The sequence below is a fragment of the Dysidea avara genome, chromosome 7 (assembly GCF_963678975.1).
Source record: "Dysidea avara chromosome 7, odDysAvar1.4, whole genome shotgun sequence".
NCBI classification, from domain to species: Eukaryota; Metazoa; Porifera; class Demospongiae; order Dictyoceratida; family Dysideidae; genus Dysidea; species Dysidea avara.
In genome coordinates, this window is record NC_089278.1 from 7,821,073 (window position 1) to 7,847,777 (window position 26,705).

Sequence of the window (26,705 nt, forward strand, 5' to 3'; positions counted from 1 at the left end):
TGTGAAGAGGTGGTTTTTATCAAAACTATATCATAAATACATAACAAGAAATACTCAGTTTTTATAAATAACAATCCCTAACACTACAACCATAATGGTATGTACAGTTGTACAGGTATACAAGTTACAAATACATGCAGGACTTGGCTTGTTTCAGTTCAGCATATCTGAGGTTGTGGAGCAGCACTTTGGAAATGGAGTACATCCAGGTTTAGCACAAGGTTTGGCAGCATTAGAAGCTCCTTTGTTCATCTCAGATTCAGTCCAAACAACTGTAGATTCAAACTTGGCCTTTATCTAAGAAATACGATGTAATGCCCACAATATTATGATGTTATGTTTTAGCCCAGTGTTATGTTTTATCCATGCAAAACAGCTAAGATGTTTGTGGCCTTTAAAAGCCTGGGTGAAAAAGTTATGAAATCATATATAGGTAGTAGCCAAAAATTAAACTGGCTACAATGATGTTAATTCCAATAGTAATGCACACAGCCATCATTACCATTGTAGTTATCGTTTCTTGGCCACCACCTTTGATTTTACCCAAGGTTGGTGAAGGCTGCACTCCTTTTCCACATAGATATTTTTGTATGGATTTCACTTCTTTTTTTATTTTCCATACCCTAGTTTTGGGGCTAGTGGAAAAAGGAAGTTAATACACAATTTGTTCTTATCTCGAAAATGGAAATTACTATATAATGCACATTTCATTTGACTATTAATTTTGTTACTTATTTTGTAATACTCTAATACAGTGTACATATTTTTGAGGCCTTCTAATAGAATGCACATAGAATGCTCTAAATTTACCATTGGTAGTATTTATGAAATTATGAGCTTTTTTGGTATCGAGTAGATTAAACTATATCAAACTTATTTATAAGGTATAGGAATTAAGTGAACTAAAGCAGCTGACAACAGTACAGTGGTACAGGATTTGGAAGTTACATATGGAGTTTGAATGCTGGACAGCTTCAACAGTTTTAATACAGTAGACTCGTTTATCCGAATTTGGAAATGATTGTCCTATTCGAGTATTTTAAGTACAGGTGTAGAGTATTTCAACAGAGCCGCTTTGTGTATAAGTGTATGGGCTGAATAATTCACTTATCTGAGACACATTGGGGTTAAGAGTTCACTGCACTGGGTAACTTTTCTATTAGAGTATTTTAACTCCACAAATACAATTTTTTTTGTAACTCATAACAATTTTTAAATTACAAAAGGTTTGAGCTATGATGGTTTGACCATAGATAATATACCCCCCTGGATTGGAAACTAGTAAGCGCGCCTGGTTACAGGCTGGTTTTGTGCCCCCTTCAATAACAAGACAAGTTTCTCTGGGCGAAACAAGACTCACCACTAGTAAAAGGTTCTTTCTCAAGATGTTTTGGAAGTCAACAGCGAGTTTCGAGGCAAGTGGCTCTTTATTGTGCAAACGGTAGAAACGAAACTGAATGCAAGATCAGCTGGTTTGGACACATTCAAGGAAAACACCAAAACCCTGTATGCTACGCCTTTCACACTCAGACCATACCATGGAGCATTATTTGATGACTTCATAGTATAAATTGTGTAGCGATACTGTTTAGAATCACAGAGAGAATGTGCTTCCAATTTTGCCAAAAAATACCATCTCAAAAACCTATCAAAGAAGTTATGGGAAGGCATATTATTTAGCCGAAGCAATTATTTATAGCATAGTTAACCTTGTGATACTTTCTTTTTCTACCTACAACACTTACTAGTTTAGCCAAGAATGTGCTTCCAAAAAAGCATGTAATCCACCATTGTAAGGCCTTCCGACCAAATGACGTGAAGTGGTCCAACTAACCAGAACACTTATCATAACAACACCACAAGTCATTCCCGTTACAAAATAAAGTCGTTCATGCCACCGTTCTGCTGTAATAGGATTAAATTTGTTGAGGCGCGAAACCACTGGTTCTTGTACAAAGTCTATGGGCACGCGGCGCAGTTTCCAATCGGGGGGTATATTATCTATGGTTTGACTGTAACTGGATATATTAACGTAGGTAGGTAAAGTTTAAATTCAGTGTAAAAATAGCTCAGCCTCTGTTCTTTTGCAGCCATGTGCAAGATGTATATTATACAATCAAAGTGGACTCATGTTTTTATTGCTATTTTCTGGGCTCAGGAAACCCATTGAATAGTTGCAATTTAATTCTGCCCCTAGTATTATTAATGTTCATGCATACTCTGCTCTATTAAACATTAATCAGTTGTTACATTTATCAGCACACAAAGTCTGGTATTATAGTTATTATTATTTTTATTGTTTTTTATTATACTGTATTACCATAATTCGCTTATATCATGCAAAATTATTTTTGCAATAAAATTCTTTGTATGATTTACATGAATGACTGCTCTAGTAGAGTAGTTCGATCTTATGCAAAAAAAAAAAAAAAAAAAAAAAATTTGTTTAAGACATTTACGTACAAGTACTTGCATACGAAAATTATTTTACAACGAAAAAAGCAAATTACGGTTTGACCAATTCCAGTTCCAGTATTAGTTCTAGTTTAGTTAATGTATAAACTAAAAAGCGTTGTTTCAGTTTCAGTTCCAGTCTTGAGGAAAACAAATTTATTGTTCCAGTTCTAGAACTGGAACCAGGGGCATATCTAGAAGGCGTGTACCAGATCTAGCAATGAATCATAGGTGCAGGGGTCTGGGAGTGCAGCCACCAGCTGCCGACAGATTTTGAATATTAAAATGCTTCAGAATTACTAGATTCATGATTTCATGGATGGTACAAACTACTTTCAATATTAAACTTGGTTCCGTTTAAGTCCAGCTAAATGTCATTTATGGTTTATGGCTGGTTAGGTATTGTTAATGATCCAAATACATATTTTTCGGTTGCTCAAGATTTAGATACTAAATATTTCTTCTCATCTTAGACTTATATTACTCTCTTTGATACTCTTCTGAACGTTCTATTAGAGTAGTGTTGACTGCTCTATTATATACTACATCTCTATTAGAGTATCATTTTTTCAAGACATATACCCTTGTTCTCCCTTAATCCACTTTTGCGGAGCCATTGTAAGTTTTCTATTGCACTGTAGCTACGTATACTACCCTGCCCTGTTCCCATTTATTCTGTATACCTGTGCTGCCAAACTAAGGTGTTTATGCTGCAAGCCTACTAGTTCAAATTTCAGAGGGGGTTCTGGAACTTCAGGAAACCCATGCCCCTGAGTTCCTAGAATAAAATTTCTGGTTCTGGAATTACTTTTAGTTCCAGTACTGAGAACTGGAACAACACTATATTCTATTAAATGATTTGTACTGGAAGTCCATATTGACAACAGCTGGAAAGCTACGAGAGACTTTTATATTACCCACCTCATTAATTGTCTGCAATATTTCCTTGTAAGGAGATTCTTTAGTGTTAAGAGGATTGAGTTCTCCAGGATCATAGTCCAGGTTAAACAACAATGGAGGATCATGTTTGGTTTCCTTTGTTGATGGCCTACACATCACATCAGGTCCATCATGTGGGTACACTCCTCTAGAGAGGTAGGAGAACAAAGATATTCCTATCACTGATGAAAATTTAACTTTATAGCAACCAAAACAACAAAGCAACAAAATTATTCACTATGTTTCATGCATAATATTATACAGTGGAACCTCTCTATTATGGACATATTGGGACCCAGAATTTTTGGCCACTTTTTTTCTGCAATACAATTTTCCTCTTTTAGAAGTAAAAAAATCTATTAACCAGATCCTGTTGGGACTAAAAATTTTGTCTTTAATATGGAGGTTTCTCTATTATGTCCTTAGTTCAAGAGAGGTTCCACTGTAAAATATCACTGCTGCATAATGAATAGTAAATAATTTCTTTTCACCTTTAAATAGTTAAAAATGCATTGGATAATAGTACTATGCATTATTACATATGTCATTGTACTTCATGTGCTAATGTGTAGACAACACATGAGCAAGGTAAGATGGAAACACTAAAAATTAACATCATCATTATAACATTATTAAAAAACATGCAGGCCTTACACTTAATCATTACACTGCTTACCCTTTTGTGTAATAGTGAGCTTTATATTCCTTGTGTCTAACAGCAAAGATGCCTATATTTGGTGATGGGTTTGATGGGTAGTAGATGTAGCTTTCTCGATTACTCTAAAAAATGCCATCATATAATTATAAACTCTATCAAATGTTTATTTTGTGTTGCTCACTCCAAGGGCTTCAAGCCAGTATACTTTGTCTGTGACCTTTCAAAATAAGCAGTTGTAAAATCAAAGGTGGCAGTTAAGAAATAACTTTAATGATGCTAATGTCAGTGGTGGTGTGTGGCAGCTGGTTAGCAACATAGCAGTGTCTGCTACCTTTGGAACTACTTATTTCAAAGGCTGCACCTGTTATATAGTTGGTCTAGGTTTAATTTGTTTTCATTAACTCTCAAAAGCATGATATATAAATAGTTATTCTGGATCCTATGCAGAGAAAGACTAAAACTTAACAGCAAATCTCAAAACAACAACATGTATACCGTATGACAACAAATATTGGCGAAACTAATATTTGGCGATTTGCTATAAAATTGCAGTTGGCAAAATTTTAATTTGGTGAAATGCTCTCACTGAAAAAATGGCGAATGGCGTAAGTACGATGCTGTACTGACTCGCTTTAAAGAATATTCGGGTCCTGCTTCCATAGACTCCTACTGTAGTTGAATATCTGTGCTCCAATTTCTTTCGTGGCCACACCCACTTCAAGGATTATTTGCTGTCTGTAGGCATATTGCCCATTTTAATGGCTGCACACGAATTCATCTCTGGAAGCCTACATGGAGCTACGCCCACTAATCGAGTACGAGTTCTAGTCAGCAAGCCACATGCATCCATTTGCATGCGTGGAACCAATGGTGTAGCTAGCCCAGAAGGATTGGTTGGGCACCATTGTATATGTACAAGCTGCAGCAACCAGCATGCGAAGCATGTTGCAGCTAGGGGGGTCTGGGGATATGCTCCCCCCCAGGAAATTTTTTGAAAATTACATGCTGAGATTCAATTTGGTGGCATTTTGCAGTTAAAATTTGTCATCTCTTGTAGGACACTAGCTGTACGTACGTTTTGTTGGCATAAAATTATTATTAGTTACGTAGCTGTAGGAAGCTTCATATTGCACCTCGTATCACACAATTTAGCTATAGCTAGCTACGTACATTGAGTACCTGAGATGGTAGGGCACTGGAACTGATTGGTTGGGCCAGTGCCCTACCAGTACCCACCTTAGCTATGCCACTGCTTGGAACCACACTAATTTACCAGTTACAGCAGTATCCACGAAAGTTTGTTGAAAACCTACTTCAACAACTGCTTGACCCAAGGTTTGAAAATAATATTGATGAAATTTAAATTTGGTGGTTTAGCGACGAATCGCCAATTCGCCAAATTTAGTTCACCGCCAAATTTAATTGATATATGGTATTATATCAAGATTATAAGACATAGCATAGAGGGACTGACCATGCAGAATGCCTCTAAAATGATGTCCAGGGTATTTCTTACTCACAGTTAGTCTAGCTAGCACAATTTCATGGTTTTTATTTTGATTTGTTCAAGGTCACAAAAGATTTTAATGGTGGGGCTATCTGCAAACTGAATTTACCTTATTTCTTACAGTAGGTGCAACAACAAATTGCTCCTATTTCATCAATAATTGCCATAACTCAGGAGTGGCTCTAGGGGGGTTTCTGAGGTTTCCAGAAACCAGTCACATTCAAATCAAGATACTCTAATAAAGCAGTCAATCTCTCTAATAAAGCAGTCACAGTGTTCTGAGCAGCAGCGTAGCAAGCTATGTAGGTATAGTTATTACTTTATCAGTGATATTAATATATAGTTAGTGGAGGGCAGTTATTCTCAGCATGCAATTACTTTTTTTTCGGTCTTCACCTTCTTGATCAGAAACCAGTCGCCAAAAATCCTAGAGCCACCCTTGTAACTCTTCAACTTAAAATAGAATCACAATTGCCTTAGTATGTTATGGTGCATGCCAAATTTCAAATGATTGGAGAAAGTTATGGCAGTTTGTAATGTTTGTAAGAAAGACGAGGTGGAAATGACTGATTCAAATTTAAGAACATGTGGAGTATTCAATAACCAACCTGGAGGACACTTATACTATGACATTGTTCATTTTGGAGCAAAGAGGATGGGGAATGCACAAATTGTCAGGTAAAGATTATACCATACCTCTTTATCCTCAAACAAAATAGGAGACATATCAACTCCATCAATAATTCTATCAGTAGGTATAGGAATATCTACCAACCTTGAAATTGTAGGAAACAGGTCGACTGTGGCTGCCATCTACACATACACAAAAATATTATAGTAAACATATTGGATTCATGAACATCATACAGTATAGTGTGCAGTAGGGATAATATAGGATTATTGTATTTCCCATGAAAGAATATCACCCAGAAACCAACCTGACAATACCTTCACAGTGCCTTGGGGGTTTAATCAAGCCCACATGTGCCTTCTGTATGGCCCGAAAGGCATGGCACAAAATTTTAAAATCATTTATTTAGTGGAATTGTTTTCAGACTGACTAACCAACTGCCTGACTGACTAATACCTTCAGAAAACGTAACTCAATAATCGCTGATGTGATAGGCTTCTGCCCATTTATTATATCATACTCAAACATCAATGCATAGCAGTTACTTTCATCTGGAATAGACTAGACATCCTGCAACCAAATCGTTTCCTTTCCAGTTAATGCTTTGTTGTGTTTTTGTTCAACTAACTTTTGTTATTTGTTTTTATTGCCATGTTGTTCTGATTTGTTGCAATTAGCTTTGCTGCTTGTTGTCATGTTGTTACTACCTATATGTCATTGTATGGGGATCACTTCAGAATATTCTTTGTATGTAGCTCTTGTCTTTTGGATTGCACTATCCTCTAACAGTCTAAGAAACTTAGTTAAAACTATGATACGTAGCTAAGCACATTGTTTTCCATGTGTAGGTCTGTCTAACAAACAGAACACAAGAACCCAACAAAAAAATTGCAACCTTGCTGATTAATAATATAGGAGCCATGCACTTATAGTCTCATATGTCTGGTGCTGTTCTTTGATGTGGTGTTATAGTATTAGAAGTTCATTACAAAAATGTTAATCAACAACTGAGAAGTGGTAATTTTTCCTTGCATTACTTCTACGTATACACACCTCAAATGTTCTACCAGGTTTGATCTTTCCTGGCCACCATGCAATAGCAGGTTCTCTCATTCCTCCTTCATAAGTAGTTGCTTTACCACATCTCAATAGTCCACCATTTCCCCCTCTACTAAGATGAGCTAGTGCTGGTCTAAAACAACATGAAGTAAATGTTCTACCATATTAGACACAAGTACATTTGATAGTATAGATAAACTTTACAAATTTTGCAATGCGGTGTCTCCACTTTATTATTAAGTTGTACTATTCAGGCTTATTGCAACTCTATGATATATAGTAGACCAAAGTACCAGCAAGCATATAAATAGATTTAAAAACAGTGGCTGAGTGTATACTACGGATGACAATTTCATTGAGAACCAGTCCCCCAAGTCACCATAGCAGAACACAAATATACTATACAGAATAAGATAATTACTTTTCGGTGTCAAGGAGAGATGTCTATATACAAGAACTCGTTTTATGCATACCATGCTTGTGCAACAAAAATTCTTACCCATTATCTGAAGTAAAGAACACAAAAGTGTTCTGTGATATTCCTGTTTCATTAATAGCATCAAAGATTTGACCGACTTGCCAATCAAGTTCAGCCTGTTCAGACAAACTGAATATCCCATTGAAACTCTCCATAATATTGCTCACCAGTGAATCACCAAATGGTCCTCTAATGGTTGAGTTAGTAAACATCTTGCTAGCAAACTGAGGGTGATGAGTGTGTTGAAATGCCATGTATAAAAAGAATGGTTGCTTCTTCCCTGTAAAAATACCATAATTACAAAAAATCAGGGCATGCAATGCTGTTAACACTAAAGCACCCACGTGGGCTTCTTCTACAATGTTAGGCCATGTATGATAGTATGGTCTGTATGATAGTATGGTCTGTAACATCACAAGGCTTGACCCTTGCTTCAGCTATGATGAAATAACAGAGAATATGCAGTAATGTGATGAGGACTGAGCATATTAAGAAGATTAGTAATGACTATTAGATATCAAGTGACTGGAATTAGGACATACAAAACCACTATTTTGCATAACTATCTATCTACATAAGTACCATCAATTTTTGGTCTCCTTATCAAGTACTAAAATGGAAAGCTCAATGATAGCCAGCTTTGTCTCTGTCTTTGATACTGATCATGACACTAGCAATATATAGTGATGGTGGAAAACTACACACAAATGTGTCCATGCACAATTGACTATACCTGACATCAGTGTGTGTTTGCTGTTATGAATAGTCAACTTGCATGATGGTTGGAAGCATATATAAGACTTATTAACACAAAAAAATGAGAATTTAGGGAAACAAGGGAGGGCACCTATGTACACCTGCAGATATACTAGTGGACATTTAATCCCTGATTCAGTCTACTCATCACTGAATCAGGGATTAAATGTCTACTAGTGTATCTGCAGGTGTCCCTTGTTTCCCTACTTTTTCTGTGATCCTTAATCAAACTTGATAACTTTTTTGTAACATTACTATGACTGGTGAATCCACATATGCTGCATCAAAAGAAAGGATGGCGCCAGAGGTAATGTTTTCGACTGAACATTCATCCCAATTCATCAATTACTGAGTCAAAGTGAAGTTGCCATTACACTTTGCTTTTAGTCTGTTTCACAGTGTTATATACAAACAAAGAACAGTAGGAGAATTGTCTCTGCAATCAATCCAGTCACTACGGAAAATATGGATGATTCCTGTTTACAAATGTAGGTAAGCCATCACACTACCATGAACTGACAACTTGCGCTGTTAGCAAAAAGAATGGGACACAATTGAGGACAAAGGTAAGTCCATGATATGTGCATTGTATGTAATGCGGCATGCCAAAAGGCACCTATCGGACTGAAGTGACATCAAACAGTGAAAAAATCAAGCCCATATCCTTAGCCATTATTGAGTTATGCTTGTCCGATGGCATCAGGCAGGCAGGCAGTTAGTCAGTTCCAAAAAAATTAAATATTTTTGTAACAATCTATTAGAGGGTCGTACTGAAGACACTTTTGGGTTATCCCTAACCAATACTACCAAGGAACCAGGATGGTATTGTGAAGCTGTTGATAGTTTTGGCCAGAAAAACCCATCCGTAATATATAGTACTACCATACTGTATGATTATGACTTTTAGACTTTGCACATCATTCACAACAGCAAATAAAAACAAGTGAGAATTTCACTCTTCAATAATTAACCAAAAAGAGAATTATTTTTATAGCTGAATTGCTAAAATAATGTTTGTATGATAAATTATGCATTAATTGCATTTTACATTTTGCATTGACTTTGTAAGCATAACAATTACAAGATAATGAAAATTATTCCTACACTGTAATGAATACATTAAACCTGTCATTAGTACATCCTACATCATTATAACTTAACACTGTAGCCACTATGGAGAAAGACAACCGACTTTCTTTTGAATATATTATTATGTAATTAAACTTTTGTCCAGGCTTGCTCCATAATGCTTTGTTATAGCCACTATGAATGTGTTCGTTATTTAGATACAACACAGCCAAAAAAATTAAAATGCAGGCTTCAAAAAAGTAGTGTTGTGAAATACAAAATAACAGCAAAGAAATGGCTGCAATGCGCTAATAGTCATTAACATACATATACAAAGTCTGTACACTAAAGAGATTTAAACTATAAAATTAATGATCTATACAACTACATATAACACTATGGTTATGCTCTGCAATCACAAAGTTTGAGGTGAGATAGTTGGACTATCAACAGACCAATGTTCAGCTCAGTATTCATAGGTGTGACAATGGATCTCCTTATTGGTCAATAATTGCTCAACCAAAGATCAATATTATGATTACTTTGAAATTTAATGCTTCACCAGGTTTTTCGGTATATGTAAGTTCTATCCTAGGAACCTGTGAGAATGCTAAAGCCTTTAAATATAGGGAGTCAAGATCTATCATGATATGATCAACCCAGCAACACCACATACATTACACTGTACATACCAGCCATTTCATGGATAAAACCAGTAGCAGCTGTACTGTATGTTTCAGCTAGTGTAAGGAAATTTGCTGGTTGTTGGACTATCTTTTCATCCTTATACAATGGACATGGAGTAGCACCTGTTTATAAATAATGTATAAATACAGCATACACAAATACATATACATATACATGCATTGAAATTGCATCTTGTGTAATTCCTGGACAGGCAGGCTAACTGTAGTACTTTATTACTCTTAGACTTAATTTCTTGGCAGAGGCATAGCCAAGGGGGGGGGGGGGGGGGACAAGGGGGGCATTTGTCCCCCCATCACTAAGTGTTTTTTTAAACCTCCGTCACAAGCTTACCAGTATTAAACTGACATGCAAATGACTATAAATTATGTATGCTACTACGCAGTATCACCAGGAGTTGCTAGTGAATGCACACACGCAACATTCAACCCTAGATATTATATACTACGTAGTATATAATATCTATGATTCAACTCACTCGTGAATCCACCAAATGAAAATATTAGAGACACACTTCTATATTTAGCCTAGATTACTCTCGTGATAGAGCATTTTTGAATCTAAAGAGTGACGCACTCTAAGTGGCCTTGCCGTGGCAGGAGTCGCAACTCACAAGTGACAAGGAGACCAGGTGATGCTATAAACCTACTGCCTATAGGTGATAAAGTGTTAAAAGTACCAAGTTTATTTTCTCGAGTCCATCACACTGGATCTTTTTGTACAGCAGTGCAATCTATTTTTTGACTTTGTCAGTCAGTCAGGCGGATCAGTCACAAGAAAGTTCTGCTAGCAAGACAGGTGGGATTTCGTGCAATACATGGCATTTGAATTCCGTCGAGTGAAGTGAGTGAACACGTCATCCTGTCAGCAGTGTGCTAGGACTGCAGCACAGGCCGTAGCCAACGTGTAGCTATTTGCACTAAAATAGCAATATAGCTCTACCAGACTGTGGATGAATTTGTTGGAGTACAGTTGTGGCATGTGCAATGATGCTTGATGAATATACCTCCATTGGAAGCAATCTACTGAAGTAGTTACGTAGCTAGTTGTGTAAGCTGTAATAATACAACACCGTATGTTGGCTAGCCCACCATTGGGTCATTAGCCGTTTTTTGCAATCATGAATGATTTTGAGTGTTTCATGGGGGCATCCCTGCCCCTCCATCACCTTCTGGCTAGTTACGCCCCTGTTTCTTGCTGTAAAATCTAAAGCATTAGCAGCTGGGATACATTACAAAAACTTCATATCATAATATGAAATTGACAGAGGTTACTAATGGAGAGCTTCATTTTAAAGAAAAATCATCCTATTTCATTTGCATCATCAGTCTCAATGTTAAATCCCTAGTCAGTAATTTTAGCAGGGAAATACTATAAGCTTTAACAAAATTGAAAAATAAAGTGTTGCGTTAAACCAATACATACTGTAACCATCCTAACTGTTTAGTGTACATGACATGAATTTTCTCTTCCTTTAACTGGTAAAACAGTACGTACCTGCAACCCCATGACCATCACATGCCTGATCAGGATAGAAGCATATGGTGTAAGGACACATGTCATGAGAATATGGTAGTCCCTAGAAAATGTATACAGGTTTAAAATACAATATTACAATATTATGCCATTTATATGTACAGCAGTACATAGCTTGTATGACAACAAAATCAATTTGTTTGCAATAAACACTCATAAAATGTTACCCACTCAACTAGCTTGCATAATTCTATTTTTGAAATAAATTGCATTGAAATACAAAAACGTGTTACATTCATGCACACATTTTAGGCTGCCAGTAGCGAGTGTATTAAAAAATAAAACTAAAACAAAAATAGTAACCACAGAAAAAGCCACAATTGGGGATTCAAGCCCGGCAATGCTTAATTACCCATATGCATTAGCACTGTACCATGCATAGTGTTGGGTAGCACAGGCAACGCATCACTAACTGAGAAATAATTTCAACCAACAACAAAAGTCATGAGTGGAGCAATGGGCTACACATTTCTCTGTTACAAGTAGTGCAAAGGTACAACAACTAAATATGGTCTAAATAAGCTAGACTTCAGACCACTTGGAGTCTACATAATTTAGTATATAATACCCCTTAGGTGCCTGAGCAAGTTACTAAATGAATTACGTAGACCCCTGTGGTTTGAAGTCTAAATAATAGTTAGACATCGAAACACAGGGTTCCACGGAATTTAGTAACCGGGAAAGCCCTGTGTTGTGGCACACAAGCAAATTAAGTAAGGGCGCTACTCAGGGACTGAGGGTTTCCAAATTCCTGCGTTTTGATGTCTACATATCAAAACATTTGTCAACTTAACTGTAACATTATAAAAATCTGTAACGTAAAATACGTGAAAATAACATCATCTATTAAACATGGTGCCATATTTTCCGCATACTTTTATTTACGGAGATCTCTTGTGGCTCATCAGAATCGTTGATGAATGGCGATTTAAGTGATGCATAGGAGTTTGTGAAGAAAATGTAGGATAAAGCCTTGTATTGCCAGATTACGTGTTCAGGTATGTAATAATACAGTGTAATAACCCTATTTTTTCGTTTGTTTTGCAATGTAATTCTGTATAATAATCACTTACTATTTAATCAACAAGTGTTGCCACATAGAATGATATCAAGTTTACCGAATTCAGTTGAGAGTAACATGCTGGGGTTTTCCCACCTGGGTAATTAATTCTCCAATAGGAAATTGTATGGGGATGCACATTATGTTGTAATCAACAGTACATAAATGTTACCATGGTAGAGCATTACTTTGGATGGAACTGTATAGAGCAATTGAAGGGCTTTAATTTTTCTGCATAATGTACTGTGGTGCTAATGACTGCTTATTTATGTGTTTTTTTTTGTAGTTAGTATAAAATACATGTATTTTACATAGGGCAGGAAATAATGGCTGTTGACAAGGTTTTTCAACCAACCAGTTTGACTAAGCTATGAATATCAAAATGGCATGGAATTGATTTTAAGCTGTTTTATTATATAATTCATAAGATCTAATAGTAAAACTTGATGTTATGCCAAATTTTATTTTATATTACTTCAGTTTACAATTCTCAATAACAAGTTTTGATACGCTGCTTGTGACATGAGAAATGTAGCATTGAGTAGTGTTAACAAGCCCATTACACCTCCCTGTAAGTAATACGCACTTGTTGTCCAGTTGAATGCCCATGCATTGCCAATGTTACTGTGAGTAATTGCCGTGTTTTGTATTGCCTCAGAGACCGGGAGATACATTAAGTGAATGTAAGGAAGAATTACTTGGTATAGATATTTTATAACATCAAAAATTCCCTTACTGGTTATTTAATTTTCCGACAAGTCAAGTACTTAGACCATACTTACATTTCAAGTTTATATAAAACTTAGTAAGTTAGTTATGTGTGATCTTGGCAAGTGTGCCAAGCTGCTTAAGAAACTGGCTAAGTTTCTCACAGATATTGGTAAACTATCATGATACAAATCTTGATATTATATATTTTTACTATAGAGTATAGACTCAAAATCCTAACCAAGTAGTTAACATGTACATATGTCAGTGGTTTAGAAAATTTGGAATTTTCAACTAGAGTAGGGACCATAGCACATCAATAAAAGGTACTGAAACAAGCTGGAGTAGTGTGTAATATTAAATCACAGTAAAACAATAAGAAGTGTTGTATCCCTGCTGTGCTCAAGATACCATAACAGAAATGCACAGTAGGGACATAATACTTCTGTGATTTAATATCACACACTACTCCAGCTTGTTTCAGTACTTTTTATCAATGTGCTATGGTCCCTACTCTAGTTGAATATTCCAATTTTTTTTGTGTACTTGTTTGTTGACTTTTTTTTGTAATAATTATATTATTATGACTGGTGAGCCTACACTTACCGTGAAAGAAAAGACAATGCGCACCCAGCTTTATCAATTATTGTCTGAAAAGTGAAGTAACCATTATGTTTCATTGTCAGCTATGCTACTCCTGTTACACAGCATTACAAATCAAGAACTGTTCAAAAAGCACCTCTGCAATCCATGCATACTGCATTAAAAGAAAGAAATTGGCAATTCCCAGTTACATCAGTTATTGTCTGAAAAGTATCCATTACGCTTCGTTGTCAGCTATGTTCAACCCGTTACACAGCAATACAAATCAAGGACTGTTTGAAAAGCACCTCTGCAATCAAAGTAACCACTATGAAAAATACGGTTACGAAAGGAAGCCATCATGTGCTACCGCCAAATCGACACTTTTCACTGTCAGCAAAGATGAATGGGACACAAAGGAGGACACTGGTAAGTCCATGAAGAATGCATTGTATGTACTGCGGTATGCCAAAAGGCACTACTGGGACGGAAGCAACGTCGAACAGTGAAAAAATCCAGCCCATAGCCTTAGCCGTTGTAGAGTTACGCTTGTCTGAAGGCATCAGTCAGTCAGTCAGCCGGTTACTAGAAAATTCCGTAGCAACTTGTTGAAAACATTTTGGGTCTATCTCAAGTCTTATTTGGACTTAGTTTTGTCCAACCAATACTGCCTAATTGTCGTCAGGGAAAAGTGAGGCTGGTTTTTGGGTGATGTTTTTTCATGGGCCACGCCTACTCCTTACTAAACAGTATTATTGTACTGTATGATAGTGAAGTAACAGTCTAATAAAACATTCAGCAAAGCAGTAGGGATGAGCCTATTTTGCTTTTTTTCCCACCTATTTTTTTTTCTTTCCAGCAATTCTTTAATTTCTTACTTATTTTGCTCAATATTGTGCTCAAAATTTTTCTATTTTGCTGAGCATCAGTAGAAATTAATTGCAGTATCTCAAGCTTTACAAGCATGTGTGACTGCTCTATTAGAATCTTTCGTACATACTGACTGCTCTATTAGAGCATCTCGATCTTTACTCACCATTTCCTATGAGCATATGTTGTCCTAATAATATGCGTGACTGTTCTATTAGAATATCTCGATCTTTTTCGTACAAAATGTGCTAAGTTTCCATTCCTTGGTGCCCATTTTTCCAATTTTTCACCTATTTTTCCAGCTTTGTGCTTTGTGCCTTTTACCAATGTATTTTTCTAAAAAAATTGCAGGCAAAATCGGCACATCCCTACAAAGCAGGTCAGCAAATTAAACATTTAGAATTAGTATGCAAGTAAACATAAAAGTTCTAACTAGCATTGTAACATCTCTGTAGAATGTGGGCTTTAAACAGCTTTATTGCTCCATTAAAGACATACTTTAAAGATACAAGAACTCATGGTATTTATTCTGTAACAGTTTCCTGCAGTAAGTTGTCAAAACAATACTTGAGTTCTCTCTGAATTTACACCATAATAAGCACAGGATATAAAAACAATTCTTGAACATATTTTATAACCTATGACACTTACTGTGTACTGATCAAATCCATGTTTAGTAGGAAGATACTGCTCATTCAATCCTACACCCTGGAAATGTAAAAGAATATTTTAATAATCTTTATATATATAATATCCACAAAAATTGTCACTGATGTATGACTATGTGAACAATGTACTAAATGGAAGTATAGCTATACTGCTAGTGCAGTTCTGAACTACAATATACTACAAATCAATTAATCTGGTTGTTAAGCACATCTATAAAGCATATATTATTTATTAAATACATACTCATTTCTTGTAGTTGATAAGGGAAAGTGGCCAAACACAAACTTTAACATGAGGTGCAGCTATACAAAGAAGAAAAGCCAAAATTTGTCAATGGTTTGAGATTCAACATGGTTATATATAATGTCTCATTTCACTACAATTACATGAAATGATCTCTGTAGTATGAAACTCTTGCAGAAACTGGACTCCAAATGTCAATAATACACGTTGAGATTGCCCAAGTGAGTGAATCCATAATATGGATGTCAGCATTTATTTATTGCATTTTACTAAGCAGATGCACCTAACAATCAGACTCTATATACAGTATATGAAATACGTGCAAAAGCTGTAAAGAGGTGTAACCTTCAAATGCACTGGTAAAAAAGCTGTGAAATCAAAGGTGGCAGCCAAGAAATGGTTGCAATGATGTTAATAATAATTGTTAATAATGTGTGTAGATCACACTTTCGGCTTTTTTGCGTGGATTATTTCTGTTGTTTTTGTAATTTAATACCCCAAAGCCAGCCATAAACTGGCTTCAAGGCTTTTTTACTCACATTTCTTCTTATCTACACTGTGCAGGTACATACAATGATGATCATAGAAAAAAGAGGTTACTACAGTATTGTAATGCAGAGTTCATTTATTTTTGTAATACTCTAAAAGAGGACATTTTTCGAGGACTTCTAATAGAACACACATATATAGAAGGTTCTAGATTTTTCATTGGTAGATCTATGAATTTATGAACTTTTACTATTGAGCAGATTAGAACTAGAATTTCATTTATAAGGAAATAAAATGAGCTAAGCTGAGCAGCCAACAATAGTGGTTCAGTGGTAAAGGGGGTTTGGGAGTTAGGAATTGAGGTCTCTGGTTCAAACCCTAAACCCTGGCCAACATTTCCTTGACATTTTCATGCACTTTTTAAAAATTCTCGGTGACTGTTTTATTGACCCAACAATTTACACCAGGTTGATTTTCTCCTTGTAACTTTGCAGCTGTCATTGCCATTTCTTGTAAACCACAAAAGATTTAAGTTAGGATGGTTAACTTATATATACACCAATTTTCAAGTTATTCCCATAAATGGTTTACCCTGTAGGAGTGACATAAATTGATGCATAGATAGCTCTATGAATATTTATCAAATTTGAACCAAACTTGGTTTACGAAGTAGCCTTAGAAAATGGTATGCATAAAATGATTTGATCTTTGGGAGATAATGAGGTCTTTAAAAGACCTGCTAGCAGGTTCTTAAAGTGGTTTAAAAAATCTGCTAGCAGAAAAGACTTCAAGCATTGCAAATCTCACTTTTGATCATTGATTTGCTATATTCTCCCAAGCATATTACAGGCTAATAGCCTGCAGTGGGTGAAGTTACCCAGGCCAATGCAAGTTTGACTACTCCATTCTTTTTGTAAGCATGCCTAAAGTAATTTGATTATGAGAGGTACCATTTACTACTGTAAATAAGGTTAACAGACAAGGAAGCCTCAGTATAATTAGCCCAGTTAATAGTACTAGAACCCACAATTGTTAGTACTCAACACCATTGCATGTACATGCAAATGGAAATCATGTAATCTCTAATCGTGGTAGAAAGGGCACTATTTGGAATTGCTCATGCTGAATTCAGTCATACAGATTGAAGCTGCCGCAAACATGCCAAACCTGCCCTTGACTAATCACTGGCTCACTCAATCAATGCAATCATGCATACTATCACACTTTGTATAAATACAATATTTCACATTTGGGCACTGAGGACATGGCACAGTCAGGGTGCTTGTTGTGATTAAGTACTGGCTATAGCAATAGAAATACAGCATCTAATCTTCCTCACTAGGACAAATACAGGTGCATTTAGCACCTAGCATCAGCAATGCCCTGGGCTGCCCTGTTTATCCCCAAACTATACTTATAGCTCTAATGCATGCCATAAAGTAGTAGTGCATGCAGGCCAGCTGATGTAGGATGTTAAACATTGTAACTACATTTGTTAGGATAAACAAAGAAGTCTAGCAATACTGTAGAAATCTCCCATCTGAGTGTTTTAAGCTTTCGTCTTAAATTAAACTGTAAATGCACTTTACCAGAGACCTAAATGGGTAAGCTTCTTTGTGGAATTATTTTGTATTATTTGCATTATTTGTAATGTGGGTGTGGTCCATACACAAAACCGAGCATGATATTTATACTGCCATTCCACCACATATACAAAAACTTGTGACAACTTGTCATCATCGCAATCGTTCAAGCCAATTGTTACATTAATTCACCTGTTCTTCACACTGCTGTGACGCCATGACACGGCAGCAACTGGTCAGTTTCCTTGTCAAGGTGATTCTCTTCACTAGCACATCCATCTTCAGGAAGCAGCGATGGGGTGCTAGCTTTGATTTCTCTTCAGCTCTTCAACAAAAAATACGTTTCGTTTTCTGCACTCATGTTAAGAATGAGTGACGATTTTAAAATGACATCTAATTCAATCCCACAATAACTCCACCTATATGCCCATATAAAATGCTTTCATTTGCTAAGTTACTTAGAGGCCATGCCTTCAGATTTTCGTATTTTAAAAACCTTGGCTTTTGCCTTGGTTTTTAAATCCTCGTGTTAGGTCACTAACCCACACAAAATGCATAAAATAATGCATCATACCAAATGCCACTTGCCGACCATCCCAGTACCATAACCAGCTTTCTTCAGTTGAGCTGCAATAGTCGTTTCATTTAGTGGCAGACCTAGAAAAATGTATTGAAATAAATGTTGACCAAATACAATACTGAGCGATACACAGTGCTTGAATACACATAATCAATCTACTACACATAAACACTACCAACCTCCCAGACCACCACACATTAGTACTCCTGGCCATATTCCAGTCCTAGATTGGTACCTTCCTGTTAGTAGTGATGCTCTACAATAAAATAAACATATAATCCATCGTGTAGTGCTAGAATTGTATCATACTTAACATTACTGTATTTAATAATAGCAATGGTGATTAATTGTAGTTCTCTAATTCACTTCTATGTGTACAAGTTTATATTTAAGTATGGGTCATAGTAATTAAAAGCAAGGAAACAAGTCATCTACACCTGCAACTATATTATAGTGGACATTTAATTCCTAATTTAGTCATAGGGATTAAATGTCCACTTGTAGCTGCAGGTGTAAATGCATGAACTTCCTTGTTTCCCGCAAATCCCCTGCAAACTATTTTTCAAAGAGATATATAATTGTTATAGATGAATCTACTAATATCTATTCTCTCACATTCTTGACTACTATATTAGAGTACTTTAGTACAGAGTGACTGCTTTATTAGACTGTTTTGATTGTTTTAGAGGAGGATCCAGCAATGCTGCAAAGAAGCATTTTGGTACAAAATCCAGTCTGTATATACACACAATGGCCTACAGTGGTCATCCTTGTTCCCACTTTCTATTCCTATCTCATTAAAATTCTACATACCCGAGTTACTGTACACATCATATATGTGTGTAATGTTACAAACATAACACATGTGTGGGTATGTACAACCAACCTAGATGGACTACACAGCGGAGCAGAAGAATAAAAGTTCATGAACTTTAAACCTCCTTCAGCCATTTTATCCAGATTAGGTGTTGTTGAAGTAGGATGACCATAACATCCAAGATCTCCCCATCCAAGCTAAGAGCAAAAATGAAATCAACAGGAGCACGATAGTGTTCATACATAAGTGTATAACTATGTGGCTGCTATTATAGGACTACCAGTAGTGTGTATTGGAAGCTTAAGTATACATAGCTAACCTAATTTAAACTCAATAACTTAACCACATACTTTTGATAGCTAAATGTATTTAATCAATATGACAAGAACAATTTGGCCAGTTGTCACTACAATTATATTTTTTGAAACATACCAAAGAATTTAGTGTAAAGTAAGAATTGGTGCATATCACACCACAACCCACATTTGGGACAAAACTTCATAATAGCAGACAAAACTAATGTACTTTTAAAGTGTCACCATAAGTATACACTAGCTATAATTATTGTTTATGCTACACATCCAGTACTATAATATGGTCTAGTAAATACTTACATCATCAGCAAATAGCAGGATGATATTAGGCTTCTCCTGACCACTCACAAGAGCAACAAGTACACAAACAACAGTCACCACTTTAAGTGCCATACCAACCAGCTAGATAGATGCCAGACACACACATAATATTTGCACATTGAGTGTTATAATGAACTATCAAATTATTATGAGCAAAGAATGAGATATTACATGCTACAAGAAATCATTTGCTACAAGAAATCATTTGCTACAAGTATATACAAGTGCACCAGGGCCGGAGCCCAGAGATTTTGAGTGTTCCAGCCATGCATGGACTACAATGGAGGTCAAAGTTATGCACACTATTCAGTTTTTATTGATCTAATATGATCTTTAAATCAGAGATTATTTGCTTTTTATGTGATACTCAACTACATGTGCTAAGCACACACAGTATGCCAAGCTAGGGGGGTCTGGGGGCATGCTCCCCCAGGAAAAGTTTTGAAAATAGATGTTCTGAAAAAAATGGCATCTGGAGGCTATTTTACATGCAAAGTCTATTGTTAACATCAATGGTAATTTAGTGCTACAGTGAAATTAATTCAATTTCATATCTAGTTAGTAGCTAATTTTATTTTCATGATACAAATATTCTCAAAGTGAAAGTTTAGTTCTTTGACTCCTTTGAGATACGATTGTAACTGCTAATGCATGACGTGCATGATCAATTAGCCCAATACAGAGGAATTCAAAGACAATTACCAGAGATGTAATGGCTTACACAGCAGTGTAATTAGAACAGTGGCTATATGTAGAGTAGAATGCTCCATTAGAGTGTCATGATGAATGCTCTATTAGAGTATATTTTGATGACTGCTCTATTAGAGTATCTTGATCTTTTTACAAATTCAAGTAGCTGAAAAGTGGTCCGGCCAATGCTAGACTGTGAGCTCCGACCCTGTGCTCCGACCCTGTGCACAAAAATAATTTGAAACTTAACTGCATGACTTTAATTTTTCACTATGATGATCATAGCGAAAAAGTCATGCAGTATGATTGGTCATTTGGGGTGAGCCTTAGCGAGCTCCACCATATCAAAATAACTGTGATGGATCTTATTTGAATACATTATACTATACATTATCTCCCTTATAAGGGATAAAACAAGTAGACCAAACATTACAACCAATAACCCACCTAAGTGCAACAGGTATTTGGCTTTAATATACATCACAACCACTAAGCCACCTAAGTGCTAACCATACAAACCATGTAAAGCCACCATCAAGCCACTACCTGCTTAGTGTTTGCACTGTATGTGTAATCTGTGCCTAACCCTCGAATTAAATAAGCTTCCCCTGTTGTGGTTGCCAACTATTTGCAGTTGAGAATATAAACTGTCAGTACTAAATCAGCCATCACTATCCTTGCAAGCAAACATGCAATAAGACTAGATTGCTATAAAGTAGGATTGCCCTTCAATGCTATGTATGTAGCTATTCACCTAGTTTAGTTAGTCAGTCAATTGGTTGATTGCTTAACTTACCATATAGCCAGAAATTTTTGAAATTTTCACAAATTTTTCAGGTAATGATAGCTTCGTGAAAATATAATCGTGAAAGACTTTCATGAATTTAAAAAAATATATTTTACAGTCTCATGAGAGTTTCATCCCTCTAAAATTTCCGCTATATGGCAGTCTGTCAACAGAAAATCAGATAGAAATTCTTTGAAGACAATTTAGGTCATTTCAGTAGGTATAATTAGCTACAGACAGATCTCAAAGAGGGGCTGTACCCCCCTCTGGCCCTTTTTTTGCCCCCTTTGGACTTGTAGAACAATATCGACACAAAACAGGCTGGAAATTATTCACACTGTACTACTGTACCATGACTACAAAGAAATTAAAGCAAAAAGTTTGAATTTTTGTAATACTCTAATAGAACAGTCACTGCTCTAATAGAACATTCAATTGATAATATTTTATTGTAACTTATAGAGGTCTTCAGAAGAATCCGAGAACACATATGGGACATACATTACATCATGTTAATACCCATGATAATTTATGAGCTAGATGCTCATTGAGACTCTAGACATATAAATTATTTTAACATGACCTCAGTAATGGTTGCTAGAGGCTGTTTAAAGATTCAGTGAAGGATGGATGTTTGTTAGTATTGTAAATGAAGACTATCCACTGTATCCAGCACTACATTTCAAAGAAAAGTCAGTGAGTATGCATGCTATAATTGACAAGAAGTTTTTGGCTAAATGCAAAATTTGCCCTACAAGCTGCAGATATATACTCCATTTGGCAATGTTGATATACAAATATTTGTTCATTGGCCAATATGCACGGTTGGTTTTCGAGATGCTAATAGAACATCCAATGTTTTATACATACAAAGTTTCAAATGTGTAATGGTGTTCTGTAAATATAAGTGTTCTTGCTTTTTTCTGAAGCTCTTTGTAGCCTCATTGAAGCCATAGGTACACTTATAACCATCAAACAGGACCTATCTTGTAACTCTAAGTTACACATGTTTTTTGAAGCATACACTTGTTATCAAAAAAATGCTCTCAGATTTAAGGTAAGCTAATTTTTCAAAAATTCCAATTAGGATCATAGAATGCATGTAGCTAAGTGTCCTTCCTAGCTATATTAACCAAAGTTATGTGAGCTTATGCACAATGGAGTTCCATTCTTTTCAGCTCAGAATGAACACTAAACTTTCTTGCCCTCCACCTCCTTTGCTCCCCCCACCCCCTGACAGTGTCTCCTATACATCTACTAAAGGCTACATAGCTACTTATTCAAATAAGGATAAATACTTTTATTCATCCATCAACTGCTATAGTATCAGAAGTTTGACATTACATTCGCAATCAGTATATATATATTTGAAACTATCAAATGAGATGAAGTGTTAAATAATACATACAATTCCTCAGTCACATGCAACCATAAAGACCAAAATCAAAGTAGGCATGGCAAGGATGGATACAAAGCAAAATGCACAAGTCCAAGTTGGATTACTGTGATCAAAGAATATAGCAATTGCTGCTGCTCTATCAAGCGCTGTTTTGGAGTTGATTTGAAATGTTTTTATTGCTGTAATGGTCTCATTAAGGTAATGGCCAAGGCAGCCAATTTCAACAGTGCATTACTGACTCACGAAGCCCAAGAGATCAAGCTCAGCAACCTATTTGTTGGTATACTCGGGCTTTCCTTCTTTATGCTGATGCGCAGCAGTATAGGATCAGTATGAGAATTAAATGGGCAGGTGAGCCATATCAAAACACTTGTCAACTTAACCGTACAATATAAAAATCCGTATTGTAAAAAATATATGCAAAAAATAACACTGTCTATTAAACACAGCACCATAACTTCCACATACTTTGATTTATGGAGATCTCTTATAATTCAACAGAATCCTTGATGAACGGCGATTCCAGTAATGTATAGGAATTTTTGTAGTGATCAGAAGGATAAAGCCTTGTATCATCAGATTACATGTTCAGATATGTAATACAATGGAAAAACCCTGTTTCTTCATGTGTTTTACAATACAATAATCAGTGAAGCACTTACTTTGGTCGAATTCGTAATCAGCAAGTGTTGCCACATAGAATGATACCAAATTTAGCAAATTCAGTTGAGGGTAACATACTTTTGGGGGTTTTCCCACACAAGTAATTAAATTCTCCAATAGGAAATTGTATAGGGGTATAATTATACATATTGTGTTGTAATCAACAGTACATAAATGATTCTTAGAGCATTACTTTGACTGGAACTGTATAGAGCACTTCATGGGCTTTGATTATTTGTATTATGTGCTATAGAGATTATGGGTGCTAATGACTGCTTTTTGTGGTTTTTTTGTAGTTAGTATAAAATACATGTAGCTATTTTACAAAGGGCAAGAAATAATGGCTGTTGACAAAGTTTTTCAACCAACTGGTTTGACTAAGCTATGAATACCAAAATGGTATGGAATACATAATTCATCATAAAGATCTAATCGTAAAACTTTATGTTATAATATTCTAGACCACTTCGGTTTACAATTCTCAATAGCAAGTTTTGAAATGCTGCAGTAATTTGTTTAATATTCATGTTCAAAACTTGAGAGGAAACGCAACACTATAGTCGGTCACACTTGCAAGTGTGACCGACTATAGTGTTGTGTTTCCTCCATGGCAGCCAATGCATAGCTATATGTAGCTAAATTGCAGGTAGCTAGCGAATACTCAACTTGCCACTGTTGCCAGCTGCCGTGGGGCAGCCTGCTAGCTAGCTCGGCGTAAATGTGCGTTAGTTACAACCAAGCCCCTTACATGGTTACGGAACCCCATTTTTTTGCCACTGTATGTACGTATGTATTATTGTAGGTAATAACTGTAGAACTCACATGAGTGAGTATGGTACAATACGTGTAATAATTAAGGCTAAGTTACAATGTAGTGTTATTTAAATGTTCCTTAAAAGTATCTAAATTGTTACAACTTATATAGTATCTCTAGGTAGATTGTTCCATAATCGAATTGAAGTAGGAAAGAAGCTGTACTTGTATGCGTCAATAGCTGTGTCTGGCTGTATAAATTTAAGGTCACTGCCCCTGGTATGCCTTGTTCTATATGTTATATAGCTAGGTAGTGAGGCATCCACGCTACTATGAATAATTTTGTGCAACATCTGAAGTCTTAGATGTTGAAGTGTGTGTCTCCATGGTATTCCAATCAAGACGTAATAACATGTTTGATACACTACTAGTTTGGTAATAATCATGCTAGCAATTCCAGAATTCCTTAAATTTAACATAAAGATTCTCCATTGGAGAGCTGGCACAATCATTTCGCTGCCATACAAGCAATTGATCAAACAACTGGATCATTTCTAGGGTTTCTGGGGGCAAGAAATACGATGGTGCAGTCAGTTTTCTGCTACAAATATGTTTGTGTGGAGTTTTATGCAAATTATAAGATTATTTTGCAATATAGCCACCGCAATGTTATGTTCTCTTTGCAAGAAATGACCCAGCACATGTTATTTACACCAAGGTGAGCATTTTTGTCCATGTAGTTGTCAATATTACTATGCTAAAAGTCAGCAAATTTGCACCACAAATAGCTCATCTCTTTGAAGCACCATTTTGGTAGCTGTCAAGGAGCTGTACATTAAAAGACAAAATCAATCATATAAGCAGCTATAAATCAACAGTACAACTCCTTGCTTTGCATGCACATTGTCTTTTTGAGTGGAGGTGACTGGTACAGAGTGGTTGCACTTCACCATGTGTATGCCATTTTGCCATCCGCAAGATGCTAAATGCATGCAACTATTTAGTGGCTTTTTATGGAGGTGACCTTTATTCAGAGGGTCTTACAAGTAAGGTTACACTGTGGTCCATGTATTAAGGTATTTATAGCAGAAAACAGAAGTTCAAAATGTTATTTCAAAGCTTAGTTATAAGCATTGTTCAATTGTGCCATTTTTGGGACTTTTTTCAATGGAGAAAATTTTGAAGGACAAAATTGCTTATAACTCCACCATCCTATGATGGATTTAAAAAAACTAAGTGTTTATGAGATCCTCAGGGAGTACTGTACAAGGCCATGCTAAATAAAAATTATTTCCATTAATTTTAAAATTCTCCCGGAATCGCTATTCACATGATGCATCACAAAACAGTTACTCGTCTTTGTACAGACTCCATGCAGTTTGTTAATTGACTGTATGTAGCTAAGTTATGTTCGGCTGCGTGTTAACCTAACACGCAGCACCGATAGCTAACTCAGATGGTCGAGCAGTAGGCCTAGCTTCAACGAAAAATACTTGCGGACGAGCGGCTAACCCATGCATGACCCACCGCTGGTTCAGTGGTGCATGCGGACTGAAAATCCGGCGAGGTGAAAATCAAGTTGCACTTCATGCATAGATTAAAATTCGAGGCTTAAAAGTCATACTGAACTTCGGGGCTGAGCCGCTTTGTGCATGGCTATAGCAACTTACATATAACTACAATCAGATCCTCATCTACCTTTGCCGAGGAAGCGGTGATGAACGGTCAGTACAATCCGCCACGGCTCACTGAAATTGATAAACTCGTGACTTTCAGTTTTCCAACTCGTGATCTGGCCCTTGACCACACCCACTTTGACGCCCACTGATTACAATTGTACTAGCTATCACTTTACTGCCAGTTAAGAGGGTGAACACAGAAGGCCGTTAGCTATGCACAAAACTTCATTTCCTCATCATACAATTATGTAGGCTCTAGTTGCTGGTCTACATCAGGCCAAACTTTTTTTTGGAAGTGGTTACTCGAACCCTAGGTCCAGTAGTCCAGCTAGGGACCCTAGCTGGACTACTGGAGCTTTAGGCAAGTGTGCCACTGTGTGCAGCGAGTGTACTGCTACAGCTGCTAGCTACCCATTACTCCTACTTTTCTATCTTATAAATGTTACTCATGTCAGTCTGCACTGATCTGATGAACTATAGCCCCCATGTTGACTTATCTCAAAACATGGCACAGTACCATCAGATTGGAGACATGCATTCATTACACCCATCCACAAGAAAGGAAGTAAAGCTGACCCAAAAAACTACCGCCCAGTTTCACTTACATCACTAGTCCGCAAAATATGGAACACATCTTATCAAGTCAAATCATGCACCACCTTGACCATCACCACATCATACTTGATACACAGTTTGGATTCCGTTCT

General features: G+C 36.3%; 1 protein-coding gene across 4 annotated transcripts in view; it reads right to left on the reverse strand.

Moving 5' to 3' along the window:
• LOC136262000 (arylsulfatase A-like) overlaps window positions 1-26,705 on the reverse strand; it is a 27,785-nt gene continuing 1,080 nt past the window's right edge. Inside the window, exons 1-15 of one of the 4 annotated variants that reach the window (XM_066056127.1) lie at window positions 25,990-26,124; window positions 20,007-20,108; window positions 19,462-19,589; window positions 18,755-18,831; window positions 18,570-18,652; window positions 15,663-15,719; window positions 11,753-11,834; window positions 10,243-10,359; window positions 7,894-8,006; window positions 7,748-7,842; window positions 7,243-7,381; window positions 6,255-6,371; window positions 4,070-4,173; window positions 3,376-3,541; window positions 1-297 (exon numbers count right to left, since the gene is read on the reverse strand). In XM_066056127.1, coding sequence (XP_065912199.1) covers window positions 154-297; window positions 3,376-3,541; window positions 4,070-4,173; window positions 6,255-6,371; window positions 7,243-7,381; window positions 7,748-7,842; window positions 7,894-8,006; window positions 10,243-10,359; window positions 11,753-11,834; window positions 15,663-15,719; window positions 18,570-18,652; window positions 18,755-18,831; window positions 19,462-19,589; window positions 20,007-20,099 — 1,515 coding nt within the window. In that variant the 5' untranslated portion in view covers window positions 20,100-20,108; window positions 25,990-26,124 and the 3' untranslated portion in view covers window positions 1-153. Of the gene's footprint in view, window positions 298-3,375; window positions 3,542-4,069; window positions 4,174-6,254; window positions 6,372-7,242; window positions 7,382-7,747; window positions 7,843-7,893; window positions 8,007-10,242; window positions 10,360-11,752; window positions 11,835-15,662; window positions 15,720-18,569; window positions 18,653-18,754; window positions 18,832-19,461; window positions 19,590-20,006; window positions 20,109-23,371; window positions 23,653-25,989; window positions 26,125-26,705 lie in introns of those variants that run through there. The other 3 variants (XM_066056128.1, XM_066056129.1, XM_066056126.1) reach the window with 3 other exon arrangements.